The sequence below is a fragment of the Sorex fumeus genome, unplaced genomic scaffold, assembly GCF_029834395.1.
Source record: "Sorex fumeus unplaced genomic scaffold, SorFum_2.1 ptg000019l, whole genome shotgun sequence".
NCBI classification, from domain to species: Eukaryota; Metazoa; Chordata; class Mammalia; order Eulipotyphla; family Soricidae; genus Sorex; species Sorex fumeus.
The window spans coordinates 38,009,445-38,020,882 of NW_026606076.1; the positions used below are offsets into that span (position 1 = coordinate 38,009,445).

Sequence of the window (11,438 nt, forward strand, 5' to 3'; positions counted from 1 at the left end):
CCCCTCTGCCCCTGTCATTTTTGCTTCCAGGGGATGGATTGATTGGGGAATCCCACCCAACTCAGTCCGGTGCCACCCCCCACCCCCTACTCCCCGTTAAGGCCCCCAAAGTGTAAGCCAGGCAGGGCGGTGCAAACGGTCCGGCCAGCTCTGCCTCGGTTTCCCACGGCTGCCGCGGGGGGCCGGGCTCCCTGGCGGGCGCCCGGGACGGGGGTGCTGCCCCGCGCGCCCGTGGGGCGGGGGGTCCCGGGGCCCGGGGGGCGCAGGAAGCGCGCGGCGGCGGCTGGAATGCGCGCGGCCCGGCCTTATAAGGGCATGTGCGCCGGGGGCCAATCAGCGCGGGGGGCGGGCCCGGGCCGGTTCCCCCGCCGGGCCGGGCCGGGCCCGCGTCCGTCCGTCTGTCAGTCCGTCTGTCCATCCCGGTCCCGCCGCCGCCGCCGCTGGCCATGAGCTCCACGCAGTTCAATAAAGGCCCCTCCTACGGGCTGTCCGCCGAGGTCAAGAACCGGGTGAGTGGGGGGACGCGGGCGGGGCCGGGTGCCCGCAGCATCCCCCCAAACCTGGGGTCCCACCCCCCTGTCCCCCGCCTCCTTGGGGGACCCCAGACTCATCGAGGTCAGGGGGAGCAGTGAGCATCCCGCCCTGGGGGTCAGGCAGGGGGCGGTGAGGTCAGGGATCTGCTGTGGCCCCAACATCTGGGGTGAATTTGGGGGGGGGGATGCCGCCCCCAGACCCGCAGTCTCCCCAGGGGGCACCCCCCCCCCCGACCCCCAGAGACACAGCCACACTCTCAGGCTGGGACCCTGCGATGCTGGGGGCTGTGGGGGTGTGTGTGAGTGGGGGGCGGGGGACCCCCAGCACCTCGCTGCTCCATCCCCCCCAACTCACTTCTGCTTTTGGGGCCACTCGGGTTTGGAGAGGGGAAGGGGGCGGGGCTGGGGTTGCTGAGAAGGGTGGGTGCCCCCGACCACAAGAATGTCCCCACCTCCCTGACACCTGGGGAGGGCCCAGCGGAAGTGAGACCTGCCACCCACCCAGCCCCCCTTCTCCGGGATCTTTTGTTTGGGGACTACAGGGCTCATGGGGGGTGAGCGGGACCCTAAAATGTATGGGGTCTGCAATCCGGCAAGAGTGCCCGAGAGACACTTTTTTGGTTGCGTGTTGTTTTGTTTTGTTTTGTTTTTTGCTTTTTTTTGGCCACACCCGGGGCCGTTCAGGGATGACTTCTGACTCTGTGCTCAGGGGTCCCTGCTGGTGGGGCTCTGGAGGTGCCAAACCCGAGTGCAAAGCTAGTGTCCTTCCCGCTGTGCTATGGCTCTGGCGGGGAGAGAGACGCTTTTGATGCAGGAAGTTCTGTGGTTCTAGCTCAGGGAGGGAAGTACACCAGCCGAGGGTCACACAGCAAGAGGCAACACAGGAACCGAGCATGGGGCCCTAATCTCAGAGCCTGTGGGGGGAGAGGGCCCTTCCAGCTAGGGGAGGGTCCTTCCTACCACCCTCCCCTTGCATTGCAGTAGCATTGGAGCCTCCTGGGCACCCCGAGGTGCAGCCCTACCAGGTCCCCCCACCCCCCAACACACACAAGGGCACAGTTCCCCATTGCCCATCTCCACCTTCTCAGACCAGGAGGTCGTGGTTAGACACTTCCCGAACCCAGCGCCCAGTCGACGGGGCTCAACTTCAGCCCCCCGCCCACTCCCAGCACCCCGCTGATTTCTAGGGGCCCCGATGATGTGTGTTCCAGACACCCAGACTTGGGGTGGCCCTCGGACCTGGTGGCTAGATTTGAGGGGGTGTGCGTGGGGCTGGTAGGGGCTGTGCCTTCCCTAGAGGATGGGGGGGGGGACACAGGAGTGGTAGAAAGGGGGCGGAGGGGAGCAGATTGCTTCCTGCTCTGTGAGGCATGAGGCGATCTGGGGTGGCGTGGCCCAGGGCGCCAGCCAGAGACCCCCCCCTCCGGGGTGGGGTGGGGGGCGCCCACTCTCGAACACCCCAATTTCCTGGGTCTCCATCCCTTCACCAGCTCTCCGAGGGGAGGGACCTAGAGCACCTAGAGGCCGCCTCCCCGCTAGCTACTCCGGCCACCCGTGCCTCAGTTTACCCCCGCCGGCTGAACTGAGCTGGGCGGCGGGCAGCTCTGAACAGCTCTGGCCACCCGATCCCTACCGGCCACCCCCCCCCCCACCCGCCCTGTCCTGCGCCCCCACCCCCCAACAACAGCTGGTCCAGATTTAGCAGGGAGGCCGGGCCGCATTCCTGACAATTTGTGGCCAGCAGGAATGTGCTGAAAGGCAGCGGGAGGGGGGGGGGGGGGCAGCCAGCCACTGCGGGCGGGGCCGGGCGCCTCTGCCCTGACCCCGGGGCCCCCTGACCCCCCCCCACGCCTCCTCCCTAGGACTGTCTTGTGTGGGACGCGCCCCCCCCAGCCCCGCCCAGCCCAGCCCCCCCCAAGCCCCCCCCCTGTTGGCAGCCCCCCACGGGCGGGCGCGCGCGTCCCCACCAGCTCCTTGCACGTCCCCACCCCACCTCGCTCTTCCTGGAACCAAGCTGGGCGCGGGCGGGGCCCGTGGGAACGCAGAGGCCAAGGGTGGTGGGGGCGGGGAGGGGGGCCGGGGCAAATCCGCGGATCGGGTGAGCCGGCCGCCCCTCGCCTTTGTCTCCTGGACGGGCTCCTGCCGCCGCCGCCACCGGGATCGTGTGTCTGATCCGGCCACATCCCGCCGCGGCCCAGGACTCCGGACCCAGACAGGCCTGGGAGCTGTGTCCAGTCATCCCAGATCAGGGGTGGGCGGGGACGGGCATTCTTAGAGTTCCAGGCTGGGGGCATAAGAGAACGCACCCCCAGAACCCCTAGGGGCCCCTTACCTCCTACTCCAGGAATCCTCAGCGTCTGCTCGCCTAGGTCACCCCAACTTTTTGGGGGGGTCACACCCCCCGGCGATGCTCAGGGGTTCCTCCTGGCTCATGCACTCAGGAATCACTCCTGGCGGTGCTCAGGGGACCCTATGGGATGCTGGAAATCGAACCCGGGTCGGCCTTGTGCAAGGCAAACGCCCTACCTGCTGTGCGAGTGCTGTTGATCCAGCTCCCAGCCCAACTTCTTTTTTTTCTTTTTTTTTTTTGCGGGGTGGGGGGAGACCACACCCGGTGGGACGCGGGGCTGACTCCCGCCTCTGTGCTCAGGAGTTCTTCCTGACGGTGCTAGGGGCACCAAATGGGCTAGAACCCAAGTTGTTGACCACATGAAGGCAAGTGCCCTCCCCGCAGTGCTGTGGCTCCAGCCCTTCCCCCTGGCTTCTTTTTTATTATTATTCTTTGTTTTGGGGGGTACAAAAGCAAAGTAGAAACAAAATCAAAAGCAGAGAAGGTCCACGTTTCTAGCTCAGGGGAACGGGGCCTGTGGGCAGGAGCAGACCCTGGTTTGGGCCGCAGGAAATGGGTCTGGGTGCCCCTGCTGATGGCGGGTGGGGGGGGGGGTGATTTCCAAGCCCCCTGCCTCTCCTCCCGAACTTCAGGGGGGCTGTGCCCACCGAGTCTCCAGCTGCCCCTGTGTCCTCTGCTCCCCAGCTCCTGTCCAAGTACGACCCGCAGAAGGAGGCAGAGCTCCGCAGCTGGATCGAGAGGCTCACTGGCCTGTCCATCGGCGCCGACTTCCAGAAGGGCCTGAAGGATGGGGTGATCTTGTGCACGTGAGTCCTGCCTCCTCCATGGGTACTCTGTGCCCTCCCCCCCACACTTCCTGTGCTGGGCTGTCGGACATGCTGGGGACTTCCTCGGGCCTGGGTCTTTCTCACTCCCCTTTTTCTTGTCTTATAGCGTTGTCTGGGGTCTCTAGCGATGACTACCCTCCTTCACAACTTCCTTTCATGAGGGTGGGGAGGGGGGCTTCTAAACTTGCTGGAGGCAGCTGGAACAACATTCGAGTGGGGAGGGCGCTTGCTTTGCACACGGCCAACCTGGGTTCGATCTCCGGCACCTCATAAGGTCTCCTGAGCACCGCCAGGAGTAACACCTGATCGCAAAGCCAGGAGTAACCCCCAAGCATTGCTGAGGGTGGCCCCAAAACAAACAAAAAAATATTCTCAGCAGTGCCCTGGGCTGAATCTGACACCTTTGGGGCCAGAGAGATAGTCAGTGGGTAGAGCGTTTGCCTAGCATGTGGTCACTCTGGTTCAAAGCCAGGACCCCATAGTGTCACCCGAGAATTGGCAGGAGTGATTCCTGAGTGCAGAGCCAGAGGTCAGCTCCAAGCATATGGAATGTCCATGCGGAGACCAATCCGGGACCCCCTGATTGGCTCCCCCAAATCTGTGGGGTATTTTTTTTCTTTTTGGGTCACACCCGGCGATGCACAGGGGCTACTCCTGGCTCATGCACTCAGGAGTTACTCCTGGCGGTGCTCAGGGGACCATATGGGATGCTGGGAATCGAACCCGGGTTGGCCACGTGCAAGGCAAACGCTCTACCCGCTGTGTTATCACTCCAGCCCCCCAAATCTGTGGTTTGGGGTCCCACCTCCCCACACTCGTTGTTGGTACGCTATGGCATCTTTGGTGGGTGAAGATTATCAGAGGGGAAACTGAGGCCCAGAGGAAAACAGCGAGGCCATGAGGAGGGAGGTTCCCCTGCACTCACCAACATCCTGGACGTTCCTCCCCCTGACCCCCGCCAGACTGATGAATAAGTTACAGCCGGGCTCCATCCCCAAGATCAACCGCTCCATGCAGAACTGGCACCAGGTGAGTGGCCGGGCTGGGAGAGCCTCTGGGACGGGTGGGGAGGGGCGGGTGGGTTTACCCCACTCCGCTCTGCCTGCCCCCCCCCCCAGCTGGAGAACCTTTCCAACTTCATCAAAGCCATGGCGAGCTACGGCATGAACCCCGTGGACCTGTTCGAGGCCAACGACCTGTTTGAGAGCGGCAACATGACGCAGGTGCAGGTGTCTCTCCTCGCCCTGGCGGGGAAGGTGAGTGGGGCCCAGAGAGGGGCAGCGCTCTGCCTGAGGTCACACAGTGACCTCAACTTTAGCCAGCTGCCTGCAAACATTTGCAAGGATTTGTTTGTGAGCGCTGCCAGGAGCCAGGCAGTGAGCATTTGGGAATGACTGAGACGAGCACTCCCTGACACCCCTTTTGTGGCTCACAGAATGATGGGGGCTATCGGGTCACAGTCTGAGACACGATCTGATGGGGCAGGCAAAGACATAGTTTGAAGTGACAGCCTGGGACTGGAGAGACAGTACAGTGGGGAGGGGCAGTTCCGTCTCCGGAACCCTATAGGGTCCCCCAAGCACCGCCAGGAGTAATTTCTGAGTGCAGCGCCAGGCCCCTGAGCATCACCAGGTGCACCCCACAAACAAAAACCAAAAATAAGCTTCGTGGGGGAAGCAGAGTAGACAGAGCAGAAACAGTCTAATATGGAAACAGCAGACTCGGTCTGATGGAGGAAGTGAACAGAGTCTGATGGGGGAGGCAGACGCAATCTACGCGAACCAATCATGGTTTTCTGGGTTTTTTTTTTTTCTTTTTGGGTCACATCTGGCGATGCTCAGGGGTTACTTACTCCTGGCTTTGCACTCAGGAATCACTCCTGGCGGTGCTCGGGGGACCATATGGGATGCTGGGAATCGAACTCAGGTTGGCCGCGTGTAAGGCAAACGCCCTACCCGCAGTGCTATTGCTCCAGCCCCGAACCAATCATGTTTTTTTTTTTTTTTTTTTTTTTTTGCTTTTTGGGTCACACCTGGCGATGCACAGGGGTTACTCCTGGCTCTGCACTCAGGAATTACCCCTGGCGGTGCTCAGGGGACCATATGGGGTGCTGGGAATCGAACCCGGGTCGGCGGTGTGCAAGGCAAACGCCCTCCCCGCTGTGCTATCGCTCCGGCCCCCACCAGTCATGTTTTTAATGGACATTTCCAGAGCTGTTTGATCTCACTACAAATAAGATGCAGAGATTTCTCCTCACTCACCCCCCACCCCCCCGCAGGCCCATGAGAGAGGAAGGTTGGGTGAGGGTTCATGCTTCAAATTCCCTTTTATAAATTATGAATCAGTGTTTCTTAGGAAGGAAGTTAGACCCAGGCCTTGCAGGCCAGTGCGAACAGCCAGCCCCGGGAGGCAGTCCTGAGTGCTGTGTCACGGAACTAACTGGGTTCCGTGGTGGGGCTTGTGGAAAGACCCTCTTAGTACCACGCGGGGGAATGGAAGAGCAGGTGGGGGCAGGTGTCCGGGTGAGATTTGGACGGCAGTGGGCTGAGAAGAAAAAAAAGGGCGTCGAGGGGAAAGCCCTGAGCCACCAGAGGCTGAAGCTGCTAGAGCGTGGGGGGAGGGGGGACAGGCTGGGGGGACCCACTAAGAACGACTGAGTCCCCTTGGGTGTGGCTCACCGAGGGCGTGGCTTGTCAGTGAGTGTGGGTTATCTGTGGGCGTGGCTTACTTGTGGGCGTGGCTCCCGGGCCCGAGGATGCCTCCGTGCGCAGTGCTCCCGGTAGTGCTCCCCTCTAGGCCAAGACCAAGGGCCTGCAGAGTGACGTGGACATTGGCGTCAAGTACTCGGAGAAGCAGGAGCGGAACTTTGACGACGCCACCATGAAGGCGGGCCAATGCGTCATCGGGCTCCAGGTGGGTGCTGGGTGGCAGGGCGGAAGGGGGGCGGGGGTGGCCCAAGGGTCAGCCTGACCTCTCTGCCCACCTGTCCGCAGATGGGCACCAACAAGTGTGCCAGCCAGTCGGGGATGACGGCGTATGGCACCAGAAGGCACCTCTATGACCCAAAGAACCACATCCTGCCCCCCATGGACCACTCTACCATCAGCCTGCAAATGGGCACCAACAAGTGTGCCAGCCAGGTGGGTCCTGGCCCGCCAGCCTGCTCATCAGAAACCCCCTCTCCCTCGGAAGCTCCCCGCCCTGGCTTTCCCTCTCACCCCTTGGTTTATGCATGTCCCGGATTTTGTGCCTCAGTTTCCCTCAAAGACTTCCCCAGGACTTTCCAACTCTGACATTTTGTTTTGGTTTGGGGGCCACTTCCAGCGGTGCCAGGGGTCGAACCCTCAGACCAAGCCTGTGCTCCAGCCCTTCGAACCATTTCCCGGGCCCAGATCTCCCTGCCATGTTTGTCTTTTTTGTTTGCTTGTTCGTTTGTTTTAGGGGCACACCCTGCAATGCTCAGGGCTGACTCCTGGCTCTGCACTCAGAAATTACTCTTGTCACTGTTTGGGGAGACCCTGTGGGGTGCCAGGGATCGAACTCGGGTGCAAGCGCCTTCCAGTGATCCTATTGCTCCAACACCATTTTTTTTTGCTTTTTGGGGTCACACCCGGTGATGCTCAGGGGTTACTCCTGGTTCTGAACTCAGGAATTACTCTTGGCAGTGCTCGTGGGACCATATGGGACACTGGGAATCGAACCCGGGTCAGCCGCCTGCAAAGCAAACGCCCTACCCGCTGTGCTATGGCTCCAGCTCCCATCCCCAATTTTCTTTCTTTATGTTGCGCTGGTTGTGGAGGGTCATGACTTCCACATGCTGGGGGATGGGGGAAATCGTGTGGTCAAGGGTGCAACCCCAGGGCCCCGCACGTGTGCTGTTTCTTGAGCTACCTCTTCCGGCCCTAAGGCTGACATTTTAATTTATTTTTTAAATTTATTTTAATTTATTTTTTTTTATTTATTTTTTGTTTGTTTGGGTCACATCCGGCAATGCTCAGGGGTTACTCCTGCCTCTGCACTCAGGAATGTCTCCTGCTTCTTCTTGGGGGACCCTAGGGGATGCCGGGATCGAACTCGGGTCGGCCGTGTGCAAGGCAAATGCCCTACCTGCTGTGCTATCGCTCCAGCCCCAGCATTTTAATTTTTTTTCCTTATTTTTCTTTGCTGTTATTTAGATGGTCCCCAGTTCAGGGAATTGAACCCAGGACCTCATGCATGTCGGGCATATGCTTCTCCCCCTTTCAGCCCCCTCTCTGCACCTGACCTTCATCAGTGGTTGGGGCCATAAGGCAGCCGATAGGGCGTTTGCTTTGCACACAGCTGGGTTCAATCCCTGGCACCCCATAGGGCCCCCCCCTGAGCTCTGACAGGAGTGATTCCTGAGTGCAGAGCCAGGAGTGAGCTCTGAGCACTGTCTGGTATGGAAACATCCCAAAACAAAGACTGGTTGGCCATCATTTCACCCTCGATCTGGGTGAATTCTGGAAAAGCCAGCTTCACCCAACCACCCCTGAACTCCGTCCTGCACTCCCCGAAGGAGAGAGTCATGGGGGTCACTGAAAGCCGGCAGGGGAGGTGCTCAGACACCCCTTGAGCATCGTACCTGGAGCCAGTTGGAGGGCAGGGAGGTGGGGTGGGATCGGGCGGGGCTCTCCTCGAACTTCCGGTCACTCCCTAATGCTCTGTGTGCCCCCACAGGTGGGCATGACAGCTCCTGGCACCCGGCGTCACATCTATGATACCAAGCTGGGCACCGACAAGTGCGACAATTCCTCCATGTCCCTGCAGATGGGCTACACGCAGGGCGCCAACCAGAGTGGACAGGTGTTTGGGCTGGGCCGGCAGATCTATGACCCCAAGTACTGCCCACAGGGTCCCGCGGCTGATGGGGCTGCCCCGGCCGGTGACTGCCCAAGCCCTGGGGATGCCCCGGAGTATCCTTCCTACTACCAAGAGGCAGCAGGCTACTGAGGCACCCGACTGGGGGGGAGGGGATGTCTCCCCACACCTGACTTCCTTCTCTGTTTTTTTTTTCTGGGGTTCCTCCTTTTTTCTAATTTTTTTTTGGTTTTGGGACCACATCATCTGACTATGCTCTGGGTTTACTTCTGGCTCTGTGCTCAGAGATTGCTCCTGCTGGGGTTCAAGGGGACCATATGGGGTGCTGGGGATTGAACCTGGTTAGCTGCGTACAGGGCAACCACCCTCCCTGCTGGCCTATGGCTCTGCCCCCTTCTCTCGCTTTTTTTTTTTTAATATGGAAGCGTGCTGCTGCATGGGGTGTCTGGTGGGGGGGGCCATATCCAGGGATTCAGGCATGCTGGGATGCCAGGCGGGGAATCCAGACAAGACTAGGCAGCAAATTTCCCAGCAGGCTCTGGGGGGGAGGGGTGGGGGAGGGTGATAATACGTGTGCACACCCCCTTTTTGTTTCTCCCTTTCTTCCCTTTTCTCAGCCGATCGGTTAGTGGTTTCTGCGCCCACAGAGGTTTCAAAAGCAGTGAAACAAAAGAAAAATATTGCTTTTCGCGGAAGGGGGAACAGATCCCTGAGTTTTTTTGTGGGGGGGAGTCATGTTTTGAAGAACCCTTGGATCACTTCCCCTGGCCCCTGAAAGCCTAATTGGTACAACAGAGTTTCTAGTAGTTCAAGCCCAGATCCACCCCCGACTCCCTTCCCCCAATGTTCTCACACTTGCCTAAACACTGCACGGGAACTCCCACCAGGACCCCCCAAATGGGACCAGCCCCCCCCCCGCCCCCACCCAGGAGTCCTGGGACCATGAGATAATGTGAAATTACCAACTGTGGACCAAAGGCAATAAATAAAACAAAACTTTTTTTTTTTTTTTGGAAAAGGAGGTGATTCTCAATATGTGTGTTGGGGAGGATTTCTTCCGGGGCACTGGAGGGTGGGGTGTCCTTTGTAAATAACGGTGCTGGTTAGAAGGACCTGGGGGTCTAGATCCCATCCCCCAACCACCTGGAAAACCCTGACCACCTGGATGCTTCACGAGCTCCCCCTGCATTTGTCTGTGATGGTCCTTTGGCTTGGAATCCCCCTGCCTGGCGAGCTCCTATTCACCCGCAAAACCCCAAGCAAAACCCCCTTCCTTGGCGGAGCCCTGTGCATCTTTCACACTTACCAGTGCCAGGGGAGCCCCTGGATCCACGTTCCCAGGTCCTCGTCCTGCCGTCTCCTGTGAAATGCACCGAGGCTTTCTTCAAAATCAGGGTGACCATTATGACTTCAGGCCTCCTGTCCTGAATTCTGGGACTCATCTCCTCCCTTCTCCCCAGCCAATTCCTCTATATATAGATCAGGGGGGGTTGTATGTGGTAGGTGGTGGAGCGTGGGCAATAAAGGAAGAAGTGCACTCATGAAGAAGATCCATTCAAACTCCCATCTTGCAGGACAATCGCTAGAAAGTCCAGGAGCATAGAGCAAGGCTAACTAGGGCTCCCCTCCTTCAACCGAGAGAAGACGGAGCAGCGGCGGGGAGGGGGGACAAGAACTCCATGCAACTCTAGCCGCGGTATTGAGGGCGATCATGCAATTTGGGAAGATAAGCTAACCAGCTGGCGGGTCCAGATGCTGGGAATCTGGGCGCTCCGCCACCCCAACATGAGGAGGAAAAAAAAAAAAAAGCGAGCGGTCGCTTTAAGAGACCTGGCTCTCTCTGACCCCGCCTCTCCCCGGGCGCTCGTGGATCCTATTGGCCAGGAAAGTGCTGAGTGGCGGGCCTCACGGCCAGTGGCGAAGCGTATAAGCGGAGTTGGGTGTGGTCGCCGGTGTATCCGCTAGAAAAGGTCTGCGGCGCTGGCGTGGCGCCCGCTGGGTGTTGGTGGTGGTGGTGGTTGTAAGGGTGTGTGTGTGTGGAGGGGCGGAGTGGGTGTGTCCTCTTACAGGGGGTCGGGGGGAGGGGGTGGCGGCAAGAGCTGGGAACGGTAAGATGCACTGGCAGGGGGAGAGGCTCTCGGGACTGGAGAGTGTGAGCCTGGGGAGGGGGTGAGGGAAGCGAGCTCCGTGGGAGCGAAGTGTGCTGGCTGACCTTGCCCGCGGGTCCAGGGAGGGAGGCAGAGAACTGACCACTCATTCTTAAAGGGGGAGGCTAGACATCCGACTCGCTCGACTGGACCTTTTGCCCGCATTGTCGCGATGGAGAAACCGAGGCCGCCCCCCCATTCCCACGGGGTGTAAAGGAGGGTCCTGGAATGAATGGAAAGAGAGGGGCAGCGGCGGTGTGGGGTTTGTGAGTGTGTGTGTGTGTGTGTGTGTGTGTGTGTGTGTCCCGGTCGTTTCTGGCAACTCCCCGCGCTTCCGTGGCCTCCTTTCCACCGTGGTTACAAATAAATAGGTTAACCTTGGACAATTCCGAGCGATCCCTTGGAATGGTCCGTAATTGCTCTGCTCCGTGTCCTAACTTGTTCTCAGAATCCTGCCGTTCTTCTGAGCCAAGGGTAATAAAGGTGCGGAAGGGAGAGGCAGGGTCAAGCTAGGGCTGCCCTTCCTGCCGAGGACGCGGGGTCGGGGGGGGGGGGGGGCGGGGAGGTGGCCCTCCTGTCCTGTCGGGTCCTCTTCTATCTAGTCTGGAGGACCCACGCTTTAGGGCTGAGCCCGGTGACGAAGGGGTTAAGAGGAGGCCCCCGTGGGAGCGACCGCCCTGGCAACCAATCAGATGCGAGGACGGCAGCGGGCAGGGCTCCCATTGGTCCGTTTCCTCCAGGG

General features: G+C 60.0%; 1 protein-coding gene across 1 annotated transcript; it reads left to right on the plus strand.

Annotated features, from left to right (window-relative positions):
* The first annotated feature begins 421 nt into the window (after positions 1 to 421).
* Positions 422 to 8,909, plus strand: CNN2 (calponin 2). Its single transcript, XM_056112869.1, has 7 exons — positions 422 to 509; positions 3,568 to 3,689; positions 4,673 to 4,739; positions 4,829 to 4,966; positions 6,507 to 6,623; positions 6,704 to 6,850; positions 8,409 to 8,909. Exons 1-7 carry the CDS (start codon positions 447 to 449, stop codon positions 8,679 to 8,681), a joined length of 927 nt encoding a protein of 308 aa, XP_055968844.1. The 5' UTR covers positions 422 to 446; the 3' UTR covers positions 8,682 to 8,909.
* Positions 8,910 to 11,438: the final 2,529 nt, after the last annotated feature.

Excerpts from the sequence above, each read along its gene's own strand:
- CNN2 (XM_056112869.1), top strand. The coding sequence starts at position 447 with ATGAGCTCCACGCAGTTCAATAAAGGCCCCTCCTACGGGCTGTCCGCC. Across the intron at positions 510-3,567 it reads CCGCCGAGGTCAAGAACCGG|CTCCTGTCCAAGTACGACCC; the intron begins GTGAGTGGGGGG and ends TCTGCTCCCCAG. Across the intron at positions 4,967-6,506 it reads TCCTCGCCCTGGCGGGGAAG|GCCAAGACCAAGGGCCTGCA; the intron begins GTGAGTGGGGCC and ends GCTCCCCTCTAG.